This window comes from Nanorana parkeri, unplaced genomic scaffold, assembly GCF_000935625.1.
Source record: "Nanorana parkeri isolate BGI_ZX_2015 unplaced genomic scaffold, ASM93562v1 scaffold501, whole genome shotgun sequence".
Classification (NCBI taxonomy): Eukaryota; Metazoa; Chordata; class Amphibia; order Anura; family Dicroglossidae; genus Nanorana; species Nanorana parkeri.
In genome coordinates, this window is record NW_017306769.1 from 636,111 (window position 1) to 662,248 (window position 26,138).

General features: G+C 38.7%; 1 protein-coding gene across 3 annotated transcripts in view; it reads left to right on the plus strand.

Moving 5' to 3' along the window:
* Positions 1-26,138, plus strand: part of SPATA5 (spermatogenesis associated 5) — a 300,327-nt gene that overhangs the window by 115,049 nt on the left and 159,140 nt on the right. For all 3 annotated transcript variants that reach the window (XM_018561119.1, XM_018561121.1, XM_018561120.1), the window contains one exon: positions 993-1,116. In XM_018561119.1, the coding sequence (XP_018416621.1) occupies positions 993-1,116 (124 nt within the window). The remainder of the gene's footprint in view (positions 1-992; positions 1,117-26,138) is intronic.

Consider the following 26,138-nt stretch of genomic DNA (forward strand, 5'->3'; position numbering starts at 1 on the left):
CTGGTAATTCTGCCAGTAATACACTTACTGTCCTAGGGTGACAACGCTAACTTAGTTTACTTTATCTATGGAGAAGCAGCTTTGTCACCCTAGGACAGGAAGTTTGTTTGCACATCCAGCACACTCCCCTCTGCTCATCTCCATAGTATAGTTTGTTTGCACATCCAATACACTCCCCTCTGCTCATCTCCATAGTATAGTAGGGAGAGACTCTGTAGTTCACAGAAGTGAACCACTCGGGGCTGCAGTGTTCTCTCAAGTAGTGGTTCACGGAGGTGAACCACTACTTGAGGGAACACTGCAGAGTGCAAATATCACAGCACTGGATTGCTTGGATTACAATGCTTTAAATAGTATATTAAACAGACCGAAAGGGAGCATTGCTGGGTCTTACATAAACTTTAACTGTAGGATTCAGATAATATGGACAGAACTGTCTGTGTCTGTATCTAAACCCTTAACGTAGAATTATGACCTCCCATTAAAACATATGTGCTGCAACACTTAATTGCCTGCAAAGTCCCACAAATACCTGTTGATACTGCCAGTAAAGTCCACCTAATGCACCTTCATTTGGCGTTGCTGCAACAATGCTGCATTGCTCCTGGATGTAGAGTTGAATGACACATATAGGCTGTGCATGCTCGCAATGCAAGGGGCATAACTGTCAGCATTGTAGCTTCTGTGATTCGCAGGCCTGTAACTTGTCAATTAACACCTGGCCACACCCAATCCTGCCCAGTGCAGTGCCTCTGCTGCTGAGACCCTCCCACTGTGAGCTGCAGTGTCTGTGAAGGGCATCATGTGAGATCCAAATTAAGGAGAATTGGCTCAATCAGGGAGGGTAAAGGAAGTTCTTTCTTTACTGTATGAGGCTTGTGCATCACATAGTAACTCTACAATATTATTTTGTAAGATAATATGTTATTCCTTTGTATTCTTTTGAATTCATGAGTTCTTATTATTATTAAATTCCACTTTTTCTTTATTAGTTCAGGGTCTGGGAATGTAGCTGACCGTGTTCTAGCACAGTTGTTGACAGAAATGGATGGAATAGAACAACTAAAAGATGTGGTGATATTAGCAGCTACAAATCGACCTGACTTAATAGACAAGGTAAGACCTTTCTAATACAAAAGTATTAAGGAAAGTGTGTAGTAGAAGTTCTGCAATTTGACAGTTGAATGGTGGAGTGGAGTGTAACACCAGGAACTGTATGTGGTTAATACAGGTAATGATAGTATTCAATATCGAATGCTTTTTGTATTTCAAATACATTTATTTGAATGTTCTTCACATGTACATGCAGAACAAGCTGCCTGACAAAGTTACATTTACAGTAGTTGGGACAAACTATAACACTGCCAGGGGTGGTTGTATGGTTGCAACAAGCTTTTTTTTAAAAGATTTGCTGCCCAAGATGTAAGGCTTACGTTGGCAAAAGTACCGGTTTGTTTGCGTTTTTCCTCCTGGCTTTCTAGCAGAAGTGATTTGGGTGGCTGTAAAGCCACCTTGTCCCTTCTACATCTTTTAGAAGTTGGCTCCCCCCCACCAGACTTCCTTTCTTCACCTTGTGTCCTGGACTTTGCTGTGCCTAGGACCATCATGGCAGTGGTCAGGGTGGAGAGTGGTGGGAACATCTATTCGCTGATCTCCTCTGTGAAGAACAAAACTGGACGTGATCCGCTCTGATCACTTCCACTTAAGTTCAGAGCTGTCAATCTCTGGCTGCTCTGGCCAGGGATAAAGCTAGTCGAGCGCAGTATTATTATTATTACATAGTATTTATATAGCGCCAACAGTTTGTGCAGCGCTTTACAATATAAGGAAGACATTACAATTCAAGACAAGATAGTAAGGAGGGCCCTGCCCCTGAGGGCTTACAATCTGAAAGAGGAGAGGGAAATGATAAATGAGGAGGTAGCTGTGTGGGGATGAATTATTTGAGAATGTGAAGGTTCAGTGGTTAGGTCGAGGTGGGATAGGCTTCCTTGAAGAGATGAGTCTTTAGGGAACGCCTAAAGGCAGTCAAGGTGGGAGATAGACGGACAGGTTGGGGTAAAGTATGTGCTCATTTCGTTTCAGAAGAGTGCAGGGGTGACATTAGGGCTCTAATAGTCCCCTAATTTCTCCTTAAAGAGAAACTAACCTGACTATGCCATTCACATAGGGGGTTTATCAGCCCCCTTGTGATAGCAATAGAGTTAAGCAAAAAAAAAAAGAAAAATGTTTAACAATATAAATAGATGACCCCCAAAAATCACCCCCATGTACATGTACATATGAGCACAAGCACCTATGAAAACGATGATTGTGCCACATATATTAGTGTGTTCCTCATATATTTTTTTTCAAGAATACATTTTTATTTAATCTAATTTCATATACAATATCCACATATTACATAATAATAACAGTAGCGTCTACATCCAACAGCTATCTCTTATCTAAAATTGCTTATTAATTTCAGGGGGCACAAAAGAACAAGAAAAAAAATAAATAAAAGAAAAACTAATGCTTATGATCAATTGCATAATAAGCTAACCCACCATCATAAAAACTTATATAACTATAGGAACAAAGAACAAGGAACTATAGTGTTCCTCATATATTAGTGTACGAAAACGATGATTGTGCACACACAGGAGTGAGAACAATAATTCTAGGACTATTATTCACTATTATCGTTAACCGCTTCCTGGCTGGCCTTTGTAATTAAATGTCCCCACCCGTCCCGCAAATGCCTGATGAAGGGACCAAACGGGTCCCAAAACGTTGTGACACCACAGAGGTCAATAAAATATGGACTGAACTTGAGCTGGAGTGCGAGTGACTTCTTCATATTTACCCAACGTGACCCCATATTTTACCAAAAATATGGGTAAGAAGAAATGTTTTTTAACAGCGTAGGGAAGATGTTTTTTTTCTATATTTATGGTACTTTTTCATTATATAGTAAAAAAAAAATAATATCTGTGGTGATTAAATACTACCAAAATAACTGTGCCCCCCAAAAAATGCATGACTGAATACATGCCAGTCAGCTCTGAATACTGAAAAATGGCCTGGACAAGAAGGGAGTGTAAACACTTGGTCTTTAAGTGGTTAAATTGATGGCCTGTATAGGCTTTTAACCCTTTCGCTGCCACCGACGTAAGGCTTATGGCGGTACAACACTGTTTCCAGGTGGCCAGCTCAGTAAGCCTTACGTCAGTGACATTCTCCCTTCTGCTATAAGCTCATGGTCGCTTTAGTCACCTCGCCTGGAGGTGCTCCATGCTTCTCCTTGGATCCCCGCTACTGGCTGGCTGGGGGGCGGAGGAGGGAGCCGCTCAATCATGGTGATCGAACGGCATGAGAGGAGCCCAGCAAGGAGGAGAGAGCAGCTGCTGCCATCCTGTCAGTTTCCAGATGACAGCGGCTGTGTCCTTGGCCGAGTGGAGGATCGGTAAATATCATTGATATTTACCGGACCTCTGTGTGAAGGACAAACACTGGATCATCTGATCACTCCAATGTTTGTAAAAACCTGGGGACACATAGTACATCACTTCCTGTTCATTCATGAATTTTTTAATGGGGAGTATCACTCACTACAGAGGCTTCTCCCCATTCACAAACTGGTGATAGTAAATATTTTACTATCACCAGTTTCTGAATGAATGGGAAGCCTCTTTACTTTCCATTCATTTAGAACAGGGGCTGCAGAAAAAGAGATTGAGAATTCAATTTATTTCAAAAAGGAAATTTCAGGGGTCTGTTTTGACCCCTGATATTTCACCGCCCCCACAACAGTAAAAAAATTAATAATTACTAAATAACAATCAAAAAATGTTTTTGAATAAAAAAAATACATTAAACACTAACACGTGCAACAGTGTGCACCATATTGTGGTGTATGCCATGCATATGCGCTGTGCTGTAGCAGTGCATGTCAAAGTGTTGTGACACATTGTTGTGCGTTGTGATACCTTGTGTTGCGAATAAATGTACACCTGTGTCATTTTATGACAACACAAACACCAGCACAGCGCACAACGATTTATAACAAAAGTCGCCTATTTACAGTTTTGCGTTACTTCATTTTTTTAACGTTTCGCAAAAAGGCGCAATTTAAAATTTACATATATTTGTTATTTATTAACTCCATACAGTTTTATGTTTTAGATTTAGTCAGAAAAGTTTTTTTTTTGGTGGGCTGATACTGATTTCAGTGTGCTTTAGCAATTGAATTGTTTATTTTTAATGGTTTAATGTTGATTTGACAAACATTTGCGCAATTATTGCAGGACCTACAAAATTAGTAGAACCATCTTTTTATTCTACCAGGCCTGTGCTTTCAGAAAATATATGGTTTGGATCTTTTACAAACGCTAGCAACGCAGCAATAGGTAATCAAAACAATGGGAAAAATTGCAAAAATGGTTTGGCCAGCTGAGGTGCAAAATGTTCCGGAGGGCTTGACAGCAAAAGGGTTAAAGAGTGCCCTATGGACAATTTTGTGTACCATAGTGTTTCACAGTTTCATGGGTGTAACCAGTTTTAAGGTTTGACATGTTTTGGTATCTGTTTACTTGATCCAACTTCATCTTTTATATTTGATCACAAAATGGTTATTATATTGTGTTTCTGTGCATTAATATTAGTTTGAGGGTGTTTTGTTACTGAAAATATAGGTTTGATAAATAGTTGCACTAATATCGTGTAACATAAAAACTGCCACCATTTTATTATACAGGGTCTCGGCTTTCAGAAAAAATAATGTCTTTGGGCTTTTAAAATATCTCCAGGCCTAGAATGTGCATTTTAATGTGTGCAAATACACATAAAATGTAACCACTATAAGAATTCTTGGCAGTTTTCTAGTTTGTCCCAACCCTTGGCATTGTCCCTTTTGCTGGACAGCATGTAAATGTGTATCAATTTATATGTGCTTCTAGGTATAAAAACATTGAAAATAAGAAATAAAAATAATACATAAAATCATTATTATTATTGCATGTTTTTGTTGGATACAGTTATGAGACTGCACTATTTTTCAAAGCCTATTTTCACTTTTGTAGCCTAATTTGAGAAAACCCCTCTATATGTTTGTTATATGTTCCCATTCACCCAGCATACCTAGAAAAAATGTAAAAGGTATATTTCTTTTAAATGTTTCTTTGGTGAAGGCCTTTGTGCAGAATCCAGGCTACAGCAGTTTAAAAGTGAAACTAGAGGGTCAAACTGAGGGATGCACTGAGCTGCTTCTTCTTAACATACAACGCTCCTAAGTCTTTAACCCTTTATTAGGACATGCAGTGTTCAAATCTAGTTTGCAACTGATAATGAGATCTGCCAGCTCAGTACAGACTGGGTTGATTACAGTAAACATAATTTTCCACAGCCCCTTTGTAAAAGTACATAGGGGAAAGCTAGATAGGATTTTTAAGCAAACAAAAAGCACTTCAAATGTTCAATTTTTACTTTTGTGAATGGGAATTTGCAACAATTATGAAGTAGGTGTTATCCCAATTTGGCTGCAAAAGTGGAAATACACTTTAAATCCTTTAGTGGAATACTTGATTGAAGTATGTGCAGCAATCGTGTCATTTTCTTGTTTTTTTGGGTTGTTTCCTCAACATAAAATTTGCCACAATAGCAAGTAATACAGTGTTATCTATTACATGTGGTGTATTACAAATGTAATCATCTTTGCAGTGTCAGAGTCTCTGTAACACCCAGAATGTATAATTTAATGAAATAATACAGTTAATATACTCTGATGTGCAACATGGAATTTAGACAGAAATATGTTTTCATTATGCAAATCTGTTTAGTAGATTGCTATTGTAATGGTATTATAGGTGTGGTTTTATGCTTCCATGCGATTAATAATAATTAGTAAAGTAGAGAACACATCTGATTATCTACGGTACACCTACTGTAACTGTAAGTATATAAATGTAACTTTTTGGGTTTATTTCAACCACTGAGAGGAGGAAAATGAACAATTGCTTATGTGCTTACATAATCTGTGAGGACTACATAAATCTCATGTGTACATGTTTCTCATTCATGGATTTTAGAAGCTAATTTTAGTTGTCTGAACTCTGTGAAGATAATGAAAGTGTCATATCCACAGGGAACTTACTGCCTGTGGATATGAAGGAAGTAGTGAGAGCTGAGAAATAGGATTACTTTGTCTCCCATTGAGCTGGATGTAAATGTCAGACACATTAGCCTGGATGCAAAGGACAAGGGAAAAAAAATAAACGGCGAGGCTATGGTCTGTGATGGCACCCTGGGGCCCTTGACAGCCTTTCTCCACCTTATCATAGAGTGTAGAAAAGATGCATCCTCAAGTGTCCAATTTACATAAGAATGACAGGATGTGATTGGACAAATGAAGATGAATGAAAGGCAGTGATGTCAGCCAGGGCTATTGTCTGAAGATGGATGGGGGGCCTGAGTTCCATCAAGCTTCAGGGGCTTCCTCACAGCTCAGAATAGCAGCAGAAAGGACACTACCACACAAAGGAGCTCATTGAATGCCAGACAGATGGGAGTTTATATTTTCTTAGTAGCTGTCATTCGCTGTGATCTTGTAGAGCTAGATTGTCTTCATTAAAATAAACATTTGCGTGACAGGATCATGAAAGATTTCTTGGGTACACGAATAAAGGGTAGAAAAACACTAATTCTCTTGCTGTCAGTTTTAGGTAAAACTTTATCATGTCTTAATCAGGTAAATGCACTGTACTGAAAGCTTGCCGATGTCCCGTTAAGGTGCCTAAACAGAGCTTGTTACTGTTGTAGATGCAAGCTGAAATCCATGCAGATGTAAAAACACCAATGAATACAGCCAGGGATTGATTCTGTTTTTTTAAATACACTTATTTTATAAGCAAATCATATAAATACTGAAAGGGCCTGTAGTTGGCCAGGGACCAGGAAGGTGGATGCCATTATGTTGTGCCCCACCCCTCAGACCAAGAAGCATGTCATGTCCTTCCTGAGGACTGCCAGATACTATAGGATGTTTATTCCTAACCATAGTACCCTGGCCAAACTCTTGACGGACCAGACAAAGAAAAAGTTGCAAAGTATGTATGCATGTTAAATTGGGGCAATCAGGTGTTCTACATTCACATGTGCGTACAAGGAACATGCTGACAGGAAAGGAGAGCAGAGTTGAACTCATCAAATTGTTTTTGATTCATTACTGTGCAGTCATCAGCTGGGTAACATGGAGGTGACTTAGCTGGGTTGCTTAACTGCAGTAGAGAAAAGTCAGGTCACTGACCTGGCTCTACTGTCTGTCAGCACTATGTCAATCTCAGGACTAAGTGCACAGAAATACAAATGGTGGGGAAAAAAATGCTCTCATATACGGTATGTACTTACAACTGTTTATGTAGCTTCAGCGCACACTGCTGGAGTTGCCAAAACGCACAAGCCTGCCTGCTAAAACGCACCGCTTTTGTTGGACGGGCTAGTGTGAACGGGCCCTAAACAATTGGTGTGGGATTGATAGCAATAAAAATTAGTATGCAGCAGACAAAGTAGTTTTCACCTTTAATGTCTTAGGACTAAGTAGCGAAAGTGACAGGCCAGCAGTCGGAACCAGTGAAAGCTTTGGGGGACAGCAGACAAAGTCGTTTTACCTTTAAAGTCTCAGGCATCAGTAGCGACACATGAGCAAAAGGAACCAGTTAAAGCTGCAGAGGACCCTAGAGACAAACACTCCTAGAAGTACTGGTTTCCATGTAGGGAGTGGAAAGGTAAGGGTTTACAGTTTACTTTTACATATACCGATATGTCTACTTGGAGTTATTTTATTTAAATGACAGGGATATACTATGTGAATTTTCTTAGGAAAAAAAGCCTAATAAATAGTACATACTAGCTGACAGTAGGTGGCATTGCTGGAAGTCAGCCAAGATTCCATTGCTTGCATGAGAGTGTAGCTCAGATCATTGAACACCTGAAGAACAACATCCTTCTGGCACTCAGTAGAGGGATTTTTATTGCAGCTTCCACAAAATGGTATTCCTATCATCTGCTTTTTTTACCCTTTTGGCAAAGATGTTTCGTACAGTGTACATGTTAGTTAGGTCTTATAAATAACAGTGTAAGGGCAATTAAACTGTCTCAGGAAGTGGCAAAAACAGCTGTTTTATACAAATGTATAATATTTATATAATCGTAGTAGTAGTACTGTTTAATTTGCTTCTGTACAACAGATTGGAACACCCATTTTATGGTGAGAATACAATTCTTGTGACATTATTTCAAATATTTTTTATTTGTTGGAATCTCAAAATGCACTGTATAATAAAACCTCTCCCAAGTTTAGCATTGCCATTTAAGTGTATTTTTACACACTGTAACAGCACGCAATGCCAGGCTGCGGCAAACAAAGCAAGCAGTGTACTGTCACGCATTAAAAAGGGAATGTACTGTAGAGACAAAGCAATAGTTTTACCACTTTATAGATCACTGGTTCTGCCACATCTTGAGTATGCAGCTCAATTTTGGTCAGCAATCCACAGAAAGGATGAGCTGGATAGTCCAGAGAAGGGCAACAAAACTAATTAAGGGGCTGGAGGACCAACGCTACAAGACAAGGTTACTAAATTTAAACTTGTTCACGCTGGAAGTGAGGCAATTAAGAGAGGACATGATTTTGATGTACAAAATGTTGGGTGGTGATGGCTACATCAGCAATAAACTTTTTACTGTAAACTACCTAAAAAAGACTAGAGGCCACCACCTAAAATTGGTGGAGAAAAGATTTAACCACAAAGGGCATAGGGGCTTCTTTTCAGTCATAGTGATTACATTTTGGAACTCTCTGCCACAAGCAGTGGTAGTGATTCAATTCAAACATCAATTATATACCTTCCTTAGGTTTGGAATGTCTGCAACTTGGGTGAAATATAGACATTCTTGCTAAGTGTGAGACATTTATTGAGCAACAATTCTAATATATATATATATAGATATATATATAGATATATATATCTATATATATATACCTATATATATAGATATATATATAAGCTTACCAGTGCCCTTAGAAGATTAGCAGCATTAGTTTTCTTTGTTAGGCTTTATTTTTACCTGGTAATCCTTTGAAAAACACACTTCCTGTCCCTGGGTGACCACGCTCATTCCTCAACTGTATCTATTGAGGTATCCATGGTTGTCACACAGGCTGTACTTCAAACATGTCTGCCTTTGGTCCTCTCCATTACATGGAAGTGGGGTATTAGTAGTTTACAGAAGTAAGTGCATTGTCACAGGAAGTGACAATGCACTTCTGGCAAGATGACAGATATTTTCTGTACTTACTGATCATTTACTTAGCCTAAAAATAAAACTAAACCATCCACCACATCTAAGGGCTGGTGAACTAAATAAAATATTATATTTTTGTTATTCAGTTTAGTTATCCTTTAATTGTTAACCTGTTCATTTTCTGCTGAGTTGTAATCATTTTGTGGGAGCTCAGTGGGCACTCCAAAATAGTGAAATTTACCTGCCAAATGGACCATTTTTATTTTCTCCTGCTTTAGCTTTCATCAGGAAAGTACTGTGCAGCAGATTGTCTGCAGTATAATTTTAACCATTTGCTTTACATTATTTAATGGTGGAGTATTAATCATAATAATATTCTAAATAAATGAACTGGTCTCAGATTAACATAACATTAGCCATGTTGTTATCAGTGGTATGGGAGGAAATATGACATAACCAGAGGGTAACGTGTTTCTACCAGCAGGGTGTTGGAACATAGATGGCTTTGTCTAGTAATTTCCATTTCCCTGTCATCACTATAGTTGGGTTTTTACTTGTTCAAAACTTATTACAGTGCTCTAGAAAACAGAGGGCTTTTCCTAAAGTATAGCTAATAAATATTTCCCAGGTGTTCGGCAGTGATTTTTTTAACTGCTTGATTGTCAGAGCTTTAAAGAAGAGCAGTAAATCAGTGGCAGAGGCCCGCTGGCCCAGGTATAATAAAACAGGGTGGTGACAGCTGAAGAACACTGCCACTTTTTGGGAGATTTATTGCAGAGAGAAGAGAGCTTGCCTTTGGAAATCACTCTGCTTCATTAGAGGGAAACTGAAAAGCTAAATTATAAGCTGTTTTCTTAATGAAGAAGTATTTATATATAACATTTATATTGTGAATGAACAGCAGGAAAGGAAACACAAACATTAGACATGACTTATTTAATAAGTCAAAGTACACAGTTTGGTAATCCACAGCAGCCAATCAGAATGTATCTTTATCTAGGCAAGCATATTTAATAAGTTTGTGCAGACCCAACACTTTACCTGGGGCCACTTATCTTTGTTCCTCTGCACAATTAGATAATAAGCAGATCAGGATACTGTTTTCTATTATTTATGGACCCCTTAAAGTGGATCTGTGCTTTACAGGGCTAAGCAACACGTTTACTTTAAATGCCAGCAACCTAGCAGTTTATGGACACCTTCCCTTTATTCAACAGCTGGGAGCATACAGAAATACCCAATACTTAGAGTCATGGGGAACATGTGACTTCCTCCCCTTACTCCTGCATGATAACATTTTCACTTGGTGATTGGCTGCTCAGGTACCCAGAGCTGTCACATTGGGGTAGAGAAGGTCCTCATCCCTACGTATATTTCAAGATTTTACATACAGGGCTAAATTTCTTCTTCCCCAGTGGTCAAATGGAGCAGTAGGGGAGCAATGCAATGTAAATATTAGGTGTTGATGAAGGAACCATTTAAAGCTAAAAACATTTACCTCTGCTCCAGTGATGCAACGTCTGCAAGCTCCCTTCCTGATGCTGACATCTTCCCGGCAGCTTCTTCTCGGTGCGGGACCTTTGGCTATCTTGATTGGCCAGGCCGGGATGACATAATGGGAGTTAGTTAATCCGATAACGCTAAGAGTAAAGAGTTTTGCGGGGAAGAAGGTAAGAATTATTTCTATGTCCTTATAAAAACCTTTCAATTCTAACCACAGTGTCTCAAATTCGCTCCAATTTAAGTCCCATTATCTGCTAAGGCAGAGTTCCTGGCCTGTCATTTAACTGTCAAAAGCCAGAACATCAGTGAACAGTAGAGGTTTTCGCATCTGACAGATCTGAGAATATGGTTCCAGGAGTGGGCAGGGCTTAATTTATAATATGGCGAGAAATTAAAGTCCTTGTACTTTCTGGGCCTATGAACCGGTGGCTGCACACAGGCTTTGATTTGAAGACTAACACCAGGTGTTTATGCACTACTGTCATCCTGCAAAATTTAAAAGCCATATCATCCAAAGTATAAAATTAAATAATGTACAGTCACATGGGTGGCCCAACAATTAAGCCAAAATGCAATAGACTACGTAAAAATAAATAAATATATATCTTATGAAGACGAGTATAAAAAATAATCATGTGCCCAACACATTCTGGCCCTGCTTGCTGCCTTCCAGATACAGTACATTTTGGTAGATTGATATAATCAGTGTTCCTCCAAATAATCTGTCCTACCCTCTTTGTTAGCTTCTTCACAGGAAACTAAATGTTTGTAGAACACTACATCCCTTGGCTCTTTTTAATCTAGTAATTTTCCTACTGTTTGCACTACTGTATAACATTCATGCTTCTACAGAAAGATTTTCAGTGGTGTAATAATTGAATTATTCATATCCAGGGGACCTACTTTCATATTAGAGCATTTGTGGGTATTAGTGGGTTGACATATGTAAACCGATAGGAGATGTTGGCTCATTGTGAGGAGTATAGGAGTATTAGGTGAAATACTCATGTTACACTGTAGTAGCGAGGATAATACATAATATAATGGTAGAAACCTTGTTTTTTATATCTATAAAAGTTCAATATCTTCTTTCCAAACATATTTTTTTCATGTGGATAAATTATAATTAAGTTAGGTCTTTGCATTACATAGTTACTCATATATCTCAAGGAGGAAATTGCAATGTGTATGATGCACTTTTGTTTTTGGTAGACATTGGAGAAAAAAAAAACAACTATTAATATACACTGCCTGGCCAAAAAATAAAAAATCCACCTGGATTTAGTTTTGTTATGGTCTGGGGTTGCTTCAGTTGGTCAGGTCTAGGTTCAGCAACATTATCTCCCCAAAAATGAGGCCAGCTGCCTACCTAAATATACTGAATGATCCAGGTTTTTCCATCAATGGTTTTTTACTTCCTGATGGCACAGGTATATTCCAAGATGACAATCTCAGGATCCATCTGGCTCAAATTGTGAAAGAGTGGTTCAGAGAGCATGAGACATTATTGTCACACATGGATTGGCCACCACAGAGTCCAGGCCCTAACCCCATTGAGAATCTTTGGGATGTGGTGGAGAAGACTTTATGCAGTGGTCCAACTCTTCCATCATCACAACAAGAGCTGGTGAAAGAATAATGCAACTCTTGTTGGAAATAAATGTTGTGACATTGCATACGCTTATTAAACTAATGCCACGTCGAATGCGTGCCATAATCAAAGCTAAAAGCGATTCAACTAAATATTAAAGTGTGTGACTTTTTTTTGGGGCCAGACAGTGTATATCCTGAGGACTTTAGTAATGAGATGTGCAGAGTTTTTGAGTCTGCACACCTGCTGTGGCCATTAAGGGGTCCAGTTCTTTTTTTTTTTTATTGGTCCTGGAGAATGCAAGAGTGAGAGACTATCCATGGATACTTGGAACACCCAAAACTCCAGTCAGTCCAGCCAAAAACTACTTTAGGGAGATCGCATGACTGGAATTTTGAAGAAGAATAGTGAACCAATAGATATATCAGTCCTGCATACTTCTACATGCAACAAAACATATCACATTTAGGTGAACTTGGTAAAAAAACATTTATGGTATATTAGTGTTTTAAATATATAAGAAAGTTTTTTTTTGTTTTTTTTTTCATTTATTTTCTTACTAGAATCAAATCCTATTATTGTCAGACATAATTCATAGCCTCCCTATCTTCAAGCATTTGCTGACAATGTAACACCTCATTAACTTTACCAAGTTTATCAGTGGGATGTTATCTTGTGCATTACAAAGATTTAATGCACCCAGTGCACCTTTTATCTTTATGTTCTACAGTATGTATACAATAAGTGCTGGCTCTGTATAATCCGACTGAGAATGTTACATGATTGCCAAAAGACGTGTCCTTCTGTGTGTGTAATACCTGTAAATGGTTTGCTTTCTGCAGAACACAACCTGTATGTTTATATAAGTGCTTTTCAAAAGTATGGGATATGAGTATTTTTTGCAATGTATGAGAGTATCTGATCCCGTAACACCGTGGGACTATGTTTTTAAAGTGAAAATGTTTTAGTATCAATAACTCAGATTGTACCTATACACAAACGTTAACATAAAACTATACTAAAAGTTTGTCTGTTACCATAACTTATATAGGCCCACTTTATGATGCCTATGCACAGTTAATTTTATCATAATAAAAAGGTTGTTTTAGACATGTTCTAGCCAAGCACTCACCTGTATTTGAGCTATTATCGAATTTTGAGGGTAAACGATGTCTGTTTGGATTTGAATTGCAGCTGTACAATGGCCACAGATGCATACTTATACAGTTCCTGTATAACCACCCCCAATTATCAAAGCTTGATTTAGCCATTAGGAAAGAGGTTGTTGCTGTTTGGGTTGCTTGCAACTGAGATTGTCAGGTGTTTATATATGGTTCACATTCAGGTACTTCCTTAACCTACAAAATTTATACATGAAAGAATGTGAATGTTGGAAAATAAACCATCAAAAACATATGCCCAAGTTGAGTTATCACGCCATTACTGTTTACGTGACAGTTATGGTTAGTGGTGGATAATATATCTTTAATTTCGTAGAGATATAGAGGATTGTATGCAAAACAGAAACCCACCTGAAGACTAGCTATGTTAACAAGGGTCTCTTGCGCTCCAGCCTGACCTACAGGTATAGCTCAAGTGTGAACTACACTACCAGATGGTTGCCATGCTAGAATAATGGATAATACCATACATGAAATGAAGATCAAGTAACATAGCAACTGTTTCTTGAAGTAATGCCATTGTGTTCTTAATCAGTCAATTCTATGGGCCCTGAGCATGACATTGTAACATCCATGATCCTGTCATGCTTTTAGTCATAAACATTGAGGTAACCTAGTTTATGTTTTTATAAAGACAAAGACTGGCTGTGCATAGGTATATAATGAAACTGACAAACTACAATTGACAAGCTTAGAACCTTTATCTTTGTTACAACATACAGTATATGATGGAAGGGAGTCACAAATGCATGTCTACCATCTTTTTTGTAAATTCTTTTTTAATTCTACAAAGTACACGTTCAAACAATGCTACAAAATAATTTGAGGCCATAAATAGTTGTTTAGTGCTGAAATGTTGTCAAACATATTAGTGTGCCATCTTAAGAGGTTATGGGAATAACAAATGCATACACAATGCCACACTGGTTACATCTCAACCATTGTATCAAATAAAGAAAAAATATTGTCATTACCAGACTTCAGTTATGGGGGTTTATGTTTTTTAAGAGATAGGAAAGTGTAGCAAAGTAAATGGGAGAAAAGGATGGGAGCCAGGAAGGGCGGAGGAAAAAAGAAAGGAAGTGTGAGACAAACAATGTATGGGTCAACAGCTCAATGGGTGGAGCTCAAAGATCCGAAAGCAAGTCTACCAATCTTTTTACTTTACTGTTACTAGCATAACTAGAGCAGGCGAATTAAGCAGTTCCCCGACTGGGACCCTCAAGCTAAATAGCTCAAAGGGTGACCCCAACTTTTCCAATCTATAGATGAGCTTAGACATAGGAGGTGCTCAGACGTGGAGGCATACATTGATTGATATGATGAACATATAGGCACAAATGCTTAGCTTGGCCATATTTTCATGTTTATGTCTATGGTAAGACAAGGAAGTATAGTTATATACCTCCAGCATTGACTTATCTCTGTATTAACAATAGTCAGTGGCAGTAAACAAGCTGTCAGTGTTTGCAAACTGTGAGTGATGTGAGTTTCATGGCTAAGAGGGTACTCTGGAAGAAAGCTGAAGCTATGTGTGGGCACACATTCACATCTCCTATTTTGTCTGATTAACTGACCTTAAATTAAATACAGACTTAAAGTTTAATCTGCAAGGAGGTTCTTCCTGTGCTTGAGCAGGTTTTCTCCGGGTACTCCGATTTTCTTCCCACACGCCAAAGACATGCTGGAAGGTTAATTGGCTCCTGTCTAAATTGGCCCTGTGTGCATGTGGGGCTCATCCACCTTATTAACCTCCCAGCGTTTGCCACCACAATCCTTCCACTGGCTTCCAATCATTCAACAAATAAACTGTTGACGATATACACTGAGTGGCCAGATTATGACCACCCCATCAGTACTTCGTTGGATGTTGCTATGACAACTGTAAAATGTTGGACTTTACTTGATTTTTTGTCCCAGTAACAGTGGTTAAAAGAACAAACTGTGAGGATGAATGTCTTCTCTGGGGATACAGACATAAACTGAAACCTGAGAGGGATTTTAACACTTTTACTCTCTTTCTACAACTTAACTTTGGATATGTTTCCTTGGCCTCTTTGGTTGTTTACATTGCAGTATATGAAGCAGTGTTCATAAAGTAGAAAGTACCACTGTAATTGTGCCCAGAGCCCGGTTACACCCCCCACACTCATTATAAAATGGGAAGAGGAGTTAAGACTCGCATTCACACCAGCCTACGTAGATAAAAGAATATATGTTTTGCCCACAAATCCTCTATTACTTATACCTACCAAGAAATTGATTACAAGTTACTCACCTGCTAGTATGCAGTCCCGGCAATGCTATATACCGTCTCCCCTACAGTCTCAAACAACTGGCAATGTGATGAGGGATTATGCTCATTCCTCAAGGTATTTTTGATTGTCCCAAACTCTAGGCATTTTGGAACATGGTGAAACCTGTCTGCCAAAAATTCACTGCTACGCCCATCTCTGAAGAATCATAATTTTTCCTTCCTTACCATTCCACTGTCTTTAGGAGGTGATACAAGCGATTCCTCCTTATGGACTTGATTTATGCTGCCAGAGCATGTATCCCATCATTATGGCTCAGATCAGAATCTCCAAGATGGTGCTATTATGTACATGGTGATTTGTGTCTTCTCTTTTTTATTGCTAAGCTTGTCAGCTTTTCAGTGCCCCTCATTGTTCCTTTGTTGTCAGCTGGCATAACTTTGTTGTGAATAGTTTTTTCCTTTTGCTTTCTATTTTGGCTTGTGAATGTGTTGCCAGCTGTTAATTGTGATGTAACAGTATCGCAAATATAAATTTAGGTCCTCTTCTTTGCTGATTTGGAAATCTTTCTAATGATCTCTGGTTCTAAAATTGCGCATTTCACAGTGAGTTGGAGCAGGCACAATTTTTCAGCTCAGCACTTCAATTTGTCACCGGGTGCATAAACATGGAGAGCAGGACAAAAGGGTAGTATGTAATCCATGCTCATTTTTGTCCCCTATACCTCAACCCGTTGTATGAGCACTATGGCCTGTATTAAAGCGCCTGTACATAACGTGATGGTCACAGAAAATAGGTTGCCTGTTTTCAGACCATGTTTGGGTAGAAGTGCTGCACTGGATCAATATTGGCTCAAATATCAACTGAGTGAAATGAAAATTGTAAAGTGCTGCATAAATTGTCAGCACTATATAAATACCTGTAATAAATATTACATAAATACTAATAAATACTATGTAAAAATGTTGGATGATGTGTAGCTGTCACAGTACATTGCAGTTTGTAAAACAGACTAATTACTTCAAAAAGTTTAAGCTGGAAATAAAGATGTAAAGGAAAGGTGTACGCTTGCCATTACAGGAGGTGCTTACCTTACAAGTGTGACCTCCTCCAGCATTGAACGGTCTAGGCTGTCAGCCGCTGCTTGTCCACTGCCGCTACCATCTCCTCCGCTGCTTCTTTCAGGTCCCCTGTTGTTATCTGCATTCATTAGGCTGTCTCTGAGAACATAACTCATGGCCATGCACACATCCTCTCTGGAACCAGGCTCTATTCCCGGCATTTTGCAGTTGATTGAAAGCACCCGGTGTAGTACACTGCACGGCGCATGCACCATACAGTTTACACAAGCAATAGAAAACTGCTAGAGGTGAGAACCTGCTGTTTTTGGCAGAAGAGACTGTGCATGTTTTATCTGCCACACAACACTGCTTTGTATTTTTTATGTTTTCTTTCCCTTTAAACATTTTATCAAAAACTGCTAAAGCTAAAATAGGCAAAAATTCACTTTAAACTATTTTTGTCTATTTACCAGCTTATAAGAAAACAAATATCCATAAATTAAAAAAAACACAATGTAGGTAGGCAAATTAGCCAAAGGCATTGTTTGGGCTTCTGTGGTAAATCATAGCACTTTACATATGTATAGGCAAAAAAATTGCCTCCTATTAGTTTCTTTTTCTGTATCATGGTGCACTAGAACCCTTTTCAAATGAACCGGCTGCCTTATCGCATTCCACATTAACATGCAAAATAACAAATATTATAGCCTGTTCTTGTGCCACAACACAACATATAGATCTGAAAGGGTACTTTGGCTAGCTTCACACCATAGCAGCATGCTCATTTAACCACTTGCTGACCAGGGTGTTTACACCCCCTTCCTGTCCAGGCCATTTTTCAGTATTCAGCGCTGCGGTACTTTGATTGACGTTTATTCCGTCATGCAACGCTGTACTGAAATTAATTTTATACAATTTTTTTTGGGACAGATAGAGCTTTCTTTTGGTGGTATTTAGTCACCACTGGGGGTTTTATTTATTTTTTTAACAAAAAAAGTACCCAATATTTTTGAAAAAAATGGTTTTCCCTTTATTATTTTAGAAAACAATTATTTTTACCCAATTTTTTGGTAAAATATAAAAGGCGGGGTCACGTCGGGTAAATAGACACCAAACACGTCAAGCCTTAAAATTGCGCACGGCCGCGAAATCGCAAAAGTGATTGATGGCCCTAGAATTATTTCTCTCATTGCGACGTTCGTGGCCATATGTAACACGTGCAGCATAATTGGAGCAATCGCCGTTTTTGCGTGTGGGCGCATGTATTGCATTTTTGCGCATATATGTGGGGGTGGGGGACTTTTAAAAAATGTTGTGGGTTTTTTTTAGTTCTGTGTGTGTAAATTTGTATTTATTTTGTGAGCATTTTTTTTTACACTTAACTTTATTGTTATCACATAGGGTGCTCCTATGTGATAACAAATTACAGTTACAGGTCGCCTTTATGGAGACATCAGGGGTCTCTAAGACCCCTAATGTCACCTAGGGACCCCAAGAGAAGCTGATGAAGCACAGATCTGCTTCATCTGCTTCATCAGCTTCTCTCTGGTTTCTGTGCCAGAGAGTGACAGAGGAATGCGGAAGTGATGTAATATACATCACTTCCTGCATTCAGAGACCGGGGGGAGAGCAGAGTGAGATTGTGGACTGAACTCCCTCCGTTCTCAGTGAACAGCGCCACATTGCCCGGGACGGATGGACACCGGAATTGCGGGGATGACGGCAGCGGGGACAGCAACGGCGACGAGAGGTAGAGAGGGGGGGGCGGGGTGCACCCTCACTTACATCATACAAGCGATCCGGTGTCTTTACAGACGCCGGACCGCTTGTATGTAAACGGCCATCGCTGGCAGGTTTAAAATCCTGGCGGGTTCTAAAGATGCCCACCCGCATCCAGGAGACTCCCGTCCAGCCGTCTTTCAACAATCGGCGGACGGGAAGTGGTTAATTTGCCTTATTGGAAAGTACGGTGGTGCATTTTTAATAGCCCCCCATAGCACTAAACCAGCACCTTCTACTCACCTGTGTCTGCATTGTGGTGCTATACTGTTTATAAATGTACACACAGTACCATACTGATAGATGTTTACTGTATATACTGTGTTACTAAACTTGTTCTTGAATAGTTAAATTGAAAATTGGACAGATAAGTGATAACTTTGATGTGTCTGCCTAGCTCAGCATTTCCTGTAGTGTGTGGAATGGAAACCCTTGTTTCTGTAGCATGTGAGGTACTTGTTTTATGAGTGCACAGAGATTAAATAGTAATATGTATTTTATATGGCAATACACTTTGAATTGCTTGAATAAATGACCTAATCCTTCCCCTTTTCATTACATTAGCAGAAAAGATTCAGTTAATTCCTCCATTCTTTTGGCCATTATAATTTGTTCACAGCAGTATTCCAAAATGTCTCAGCTATTTATCTGAGCAACCTCCAGCTGTGCCTCATAATGATGAATTCCTGCTCTCACTTCTTCCTGTTTGTATACCATTCTTCTAGTTCCCCTTTTACTTTTATTGTTTGTGTTTTGTTTAATCTTTTTCTTTTCTTTTAGCTTTAATTAGACTTTATTTGCAGATATTGTTTATGTGTGTTGCTTGCCTACATCTTTCCTATCCACTTGTTGAGGTGGAGTGTGTTATTCAGTTACATGATAATAATACTGGCAGATGTATGTGGATACAATATTTCAAACTGTATTTTTTTGTCTTCTAATGGGTCCAGACATTCATCAGAATTTAAAGTGACGCTAAACTCGGGAGTTAAATCCTAAAAATGCATTTAAGTACTTTAACTACAAACAAAAATGTATCTTATTTGTGTATTACTGGCCTGTAGATCCTCAAATCATCTCTGATTTGGTGCTGACACCTTTTTGTTTATAGTGAAGGTACTTGAATGCATTTTTTAAAATTTTACTTATGAGTTTAGTGGCACTTTAAATCAGGTAAACATTGTGCCTGGTTAAGTAGATCTACATTAGCATGTCTGTAGAAGCTTGCCAAACTGCAGCCCCTGACAGCCTCACATTTTGGGCTGACACAATGATTTTTCTTTGTGAACTTACTTTTTGAGCTAATCCTTAGCTCAGTAGAGTGTGTGTTAATGGCAAAATGTTGACAACACACAATTCTGCAGCAATCAGTATGACCTGGTGATGGTACCCCCATAGATTAGAGTAGGATCACACAGTAATGAGGTACATTGATTAGAGTGGAACACAAACTACAGATGCAGATTGGCTTATTTCTATTCATAAATTGCCATAATCTTCTGAAATACACTTTTAGTTGCACCATCTCTTAGTACTGACAGCCGGTATAAGGCAGTGGAATTTGTCTTTTGACTTCCAGTTCTTAGGTCACTAGCTAACCCATGCACCCCACATTAGCTTTCACATACCCCTTTAAAAAATCTAGTCCTATGATTTCCCATCTGTGTTTATACTCCCATGCTGTCTTGGGGATCCTATCTCCTTTACCCCCTGCACATCCTCACTTTGTCTTTCTTTCCCTTTATTCCTTACCCTATTCTCATCTGTGCTTCACTTCCATTCTTGCTCTCTTGGCTGCTACTGGACATGTCCCCTGTGTGCCCTTTGTGCACCCCCTCTTTGTCTAGGTTCCCAACCACACCCTCGCTCTCACCTTCAGCTCTCATTAAACTCCCGCCTCCCCCACTCCAACCATTATCCCCCCTTACCAACCTTCTCTGTTCTGCTTTGATCCTTCATTTCCTTCTCAGCCATTGCATGTAATTCTAAAACACACCCCTCCACTCAATTGACTCCAGTCAGGGCTCCATGTTATGTAGCCCAATCGCCTTAGATGATTTTGGAGCATCTCCTTTTCAGAGAGTTTAAACTGACACCAGTTTAAGCTATAGGCTTTTTCTCAGTGGGTTCAACCTAGCCCTCACTTAGTAATGCAGGTTGGTTTACCTGGATGCATGTTAAGTGTCTGCTGTTTTTGAAGGACCAGAGGCATATACTGCTGTGTGGAATCATTGATTTGATTTGATTCCTCAAGTCTTCGGTATCTGCTTGAAATTACATTAGTGGAAGAGGAGCTTTTGGTGCATTCCCATGATGCTTGTACTAGACATATGAAATCAACCTTCCTGTCATTGTTCGAAGGGGTCTTCTTTCCCTTTCTGCTCAAGGATCAGGTTCACACTGCTAAGTGGCTTCACTGCTCATATCAGCAGAGAGTGTTGGCAGTGGGGACGTGATGAAAAATAAGGATTGTGGACTACTGCACCTCTTTGTATTTAGTCCATCTTACTTTGCTACTTGTTACAAGTCCATTTAAAGAATGCTAAACATACCACATCAGTCATTTACAATACATCTTTGGTTGGACTGTCAATTTTCTTGACAGTTTTCCCTCTTGGCTCTCTGGTTTCAAGGAAATCTAAACTTGTGATTTTAGATATTATATACAGTTGGGCAAAAAAAGTATTTAGTCAGCCACCAATTGTGCAAGTTCTCCCACTTAAAAAGATGAGAGAGGCCTGTAATTGGCATCATAGGTAGACCTCAACTTTGAGAGACAAAATGAGAAAACAAATCCAGACAAATCACATTGGCTGATTTGGAACAAATTTATTTGCAAATTATGATGGAAAATAAGTATTTGGTCAATATCAAAAGGTCATCCCAATACTTTGTTATATATCCTGTGATGTTTGGGGAATTAGCTGGACCGCAGGACACAGGCTTTCTCAGACAAACTGCATTTATTTTCAACAGCAGCAACAATAAACAGTCATTTCCTTCAGTACAGCAAAACAACTTAAAAGATTGCTTCCTTCCGCATAGAAATAATACACTGTACCGTTTGCTTCCTTCAGCACAGGAAAGAATAACAGCCTCACCGGCTTGGAGGGTTTCAGTCCACAAGGTTATCACACTCTTAACTTCAGACAGGTAATGAGTGCAGGACAGAGGAGCCTCTTAAAGAAGAAGGTACAGGTCTGTGAGAGCCAGAACTCTTGCTTGTTTGTAGGTGGCCAAATACTTATTTTCCACCATAATTTGCAAATAAATTCGTTCCAAATCAGCCAATGTGATTTGTCTGGATTTGTTTTCTCATTTTGTCTCTCATAGTTGAGGTCTACCTATGGTGCCAATTACAGGCCTCTCTCATCTTTTTAAGTGGGAGAACTTGCACAATTGGTGGCTGACTAAATACATTTTTGCCCCACTGTATATCCTGTTAAGATTTTAGCCTGTCCATTGAAGAATAAAAGCACTCTTTACCTCAGTTTACTAAGCAATGTAAAACAGCAGGATGTGGCTTCCACTCTTGTTGAGAAATAGAATGGTGGCATTAAAAGCAGCATCTGGTAAACATTGGCCGTTATAAGGGGCTACATCATTTAATAGAGTTGAAGAACACATGTCTGCGCAGTAGGATGGTAACCATTATTTATCTAGTGATCAAATGGTCACATTAAGTTATTAAATAGAATTGTACCTTGCAGACATATAATACTTGGCTCATTTGACAGATCCTCATCTGTATAATACATCTGTGGATTATTTAGATTTCTTTTAGCACATATTAAATCTATTGTTGACAAAAGTATGAGGCCAGCCCTGTGCAAGAACGAAATGTGTATTAAACATGGAGGATTATGAGAACTCAGTGTACTGGGAAATGAGTGTTCTTTTCTTTTTATAGTGTGATATTTATCCAGTCCAAGACCCCTAACCACATGACACAGTGCTGTCTTTTTAATGTTTTCCTAGAATCCTAGTTACAAGGAAACTATGAAGAAAAAAAAAGGATATTATGTGAAATTTGGGATTTTGTAATAAAATGTTATAATAGCTAAGAATATTCGAGTTTAGCATACATTTCCTCTGTTAAGAATTTAGACTGCAAGAGTATTCTTTCTGTAACTGGTCTCCCATTTAAGACATTTAAAGCATCAGTACATCCCAAACTGATAATATAGATTTAGGTAAGTGTTTGTAAGATTAATTTGCTTCATCCACCTTGGATTCTTATGCATTTTAGGATTTTATATGGCAAGTTCGGTGCAGCTGAACTCCTTTTGATCCCACTCCTTGTACAGTTAATATTGTTTCCAAGTTGAGTTTTTCACTTTTTATACAAAAACTAGATGGAAACCTAATCTGTGGCTTGAAAATGGTGGAGTCCCCATGAGATGCAAGAAGTTGCATCTCATGACTTTTTTTATTTGCAGAAATAATAGTAATCCCTTGTTTACTCCTGACCCATAAGTCCCACCTTTGGCTCTTAAGGTCTACACAAGTATGGAACTGCATTTACAGATACACCTGCAGTGCCTGAATATTGCCATGAACCTAAAATCCAATAGTTGCCTCCCAGTCACTGTAAACCACATAAGGACAAGTATCCCCATATTGTTTACTGGGGGGCAGTGGGATAAAGTATTTTCTCCTTGGAAATAATGTTCAGGTCAGTTATGTATTCTTTGCAGCCAACCTGTACGCCTCCCTTTTGTGAGAAATGTGGCTGCATTACTCCAATTGCCAAATCAAGGTTGGCTTTAAAGCATGGTAAAACATCTTTGAAGTGTACCTTGACAGCTGATAAGATTGACTCGTTAGTCTGCATTCTCCGGAGGCATCCTAGAAGCTGCATGAACTAAAATCTTATAGCACTGGAGTTACAGTTTCCTACCGGATGCAATCATTGTGGACATCAAAGATGTATCATTCTGCAAGTAAGCCATCTTGTGACGATTGATAAAAAAAACTTTTTAGCCAACATAGCTAGATGATGTTGCTGCAATGTGACTGTGCTTTAATGCCATTATTATTTAGAAGTTGACCCAGTATGCCTCGGGGTTTGACAAAATACAGTATACATATACAGTAAGCCCTTAAAGAATATGTCCTTAAAAATCCATTCCATCACCTACAGCAAATTTGCTAATTTAGGGGAGCTTTGCTAATTATTTACACTTTACACACTGTCCTCTATTCTTATGTTGGGTGCTGAGCTAATTTGTTAATTTTGTTGTTCTGAATTAATCTCCATTCTCCTATTACATAATATTTCTATTCTGTACCAACTGTGCCTTTCAGTGGGCATGATGTCCCAAAGAGTTTTCAGGATTTTTCTGACAGGCTCATTGAACGTTTAGACATTCTTTTGGAACATGGTTTGTAATTTAGTCTTCTCCTGTTAAATAAACCTTTAGAATTCTAGTGAAGGAAATGTGTGTAGGAGAGGAGTATACAAAGGAACCGCTTTTTCTAGCACTTTTTTAAGAAACATATACATGAGATGAGAGGTTGCTGAATGAGCCATGATAATATATTTCTAATAGCAGCCAAAAGCCTACTAACTGACAGCTTGAGGGTCAGAGCAAATGAACAGGTTAAAAAACGTTTCTGATCACTGCCATACTCCTCTGAGATAAGCGGCACCAGCATTGTCTGCCAATACTGCTCATCTCCTACTTCTCTCCCTCCCTTCCCCTGCAGTTACATAAACCTACTATCTGAGCAGAAACAACCTTGCTGGGCTCATGAGACCATCCAACCCCCCTCTAACGTCAGCCTTTGATGATAGTTTTGTTAGACTAATAAAGTTTAATATCATCTCTCAACTGTCTCAGAGAAAATACTAACTCAAATGCTACAGTTTAGGTCTAGTGACTCAGTGAGAGTCCTTTCACAGCCATGCACATGGTAGCGTGCCTTGACTGTATGGTAGCGTGCCTTTGTTATTGTATTCATGTTGTGTATTATAAACATGTGTACATTGTTCATGCATTATGCAGTTTTAAGAGAAACATTTGAAATAAGCATTTTTCCATGGTACACATACATCATATATTTATTTGGGCCTGCTACATGCCCTTTTAAAAGTTGCTACGTTGTAGCACATAAAAGTGAACGAGCCACATAGGAATGAACAGGAATTCTGTGAAATTGAATGCATTAAAATGGAAAATGGACAAGCATAATTGGGCCCTAAAAAGGTTTAGCTTCACAGCCCAAAACTGGCATGCAGCACATGAGCAGAAATTAGCTGCATCCATCAGTATCTTGTCACACAGGTATCTCATTTTGGATGGATGCCCCTTAACAGAGTTCTTTTGGCATGATCAATTGTCGCATTTTGGTTTCTTTGCTGGCACTTGGTGGCACTATATGCCCTTCCAAGTTTCACACTACTCTTTTAAGTCAGCAGGAGATGCCTTCATTCTTTTTTTCTTTTCTTTTTTTATTCTGAAAGTTGCGTGCACGGAGTAGCCCACTGTATTATTTCAAACAGTGTCTACAATCATAATAATCACCCATTTCCGAAAAGCTGTGGAGAATGTTATGAATGTACACAGCTAGGAAAAGAAAGTCAGAGAAGGGGGGCGACTGAGTGCGGATGGGGAGGAAGCAGGAACACATAATACAAAGCTTTATCAGATTGCTAAGTGCCCCTATCTGCTCAATTCACTTCCATATTACAGCCTTAAAGCTTTGGTTTATTTTTGCATGGTGGAAATATTTGTCTCTTGATAAACTGAGCAGACAATAAACATTTTCTGCCCCACACGCATTCCTTGCAGCAGAGATATACTGTGCACACGAATTGCCAACACTGGCAGGTCTCTCATTGAGTTTGTGGAAAGATCTAAGATCTGTTCATTTTCGCTGACTGACAAGTGCCTGAAGCCAATGTAACTTCCCTCTCACTTCTGGTCTTTTTGTTCCCGTTCTCCTTTGCTTTTGATAAATAAATTAAACCTTTAAAAGTCCTTCCTCTGAGCAAAAAACACCATATGTTTTTTTTAGGCAGAAATCTCTTCTGTGCTTTCTCTAATTTACTTTTACTTTGTTACCTGAATCTGACTTTTGCTGACTTCATAGCTAGTTCAATTACTCTGCTCTTACTGGCCATCATGGCAATCTCATTGGACAGTAGAATGATAGTTGGCAAGGTGTAGTCAGGAAAGGAAATGTAATTCAAAGAGGGGCACAGGAGAGGCTTAATGGCAATAGTAGACGTCTACTGTTGTTTATTCCAAGACAACACTTTTACTTTGAATAGTTAAGGATAGTTTACCATATAAACCCTAATAAGGTTTATAACATAACCCTTTAATACAAAAATCATGATACTATATCATTAGTGTGATTAATGCTAACTAATGTGATGCATCTTTGTAATCAAAGGTTTCAACATAATATATTTTTGCAAATTGCAATAACTAGTTGTTTGATTAATTCAACAGACTGAGAAAAAAAGCATTAAATATGA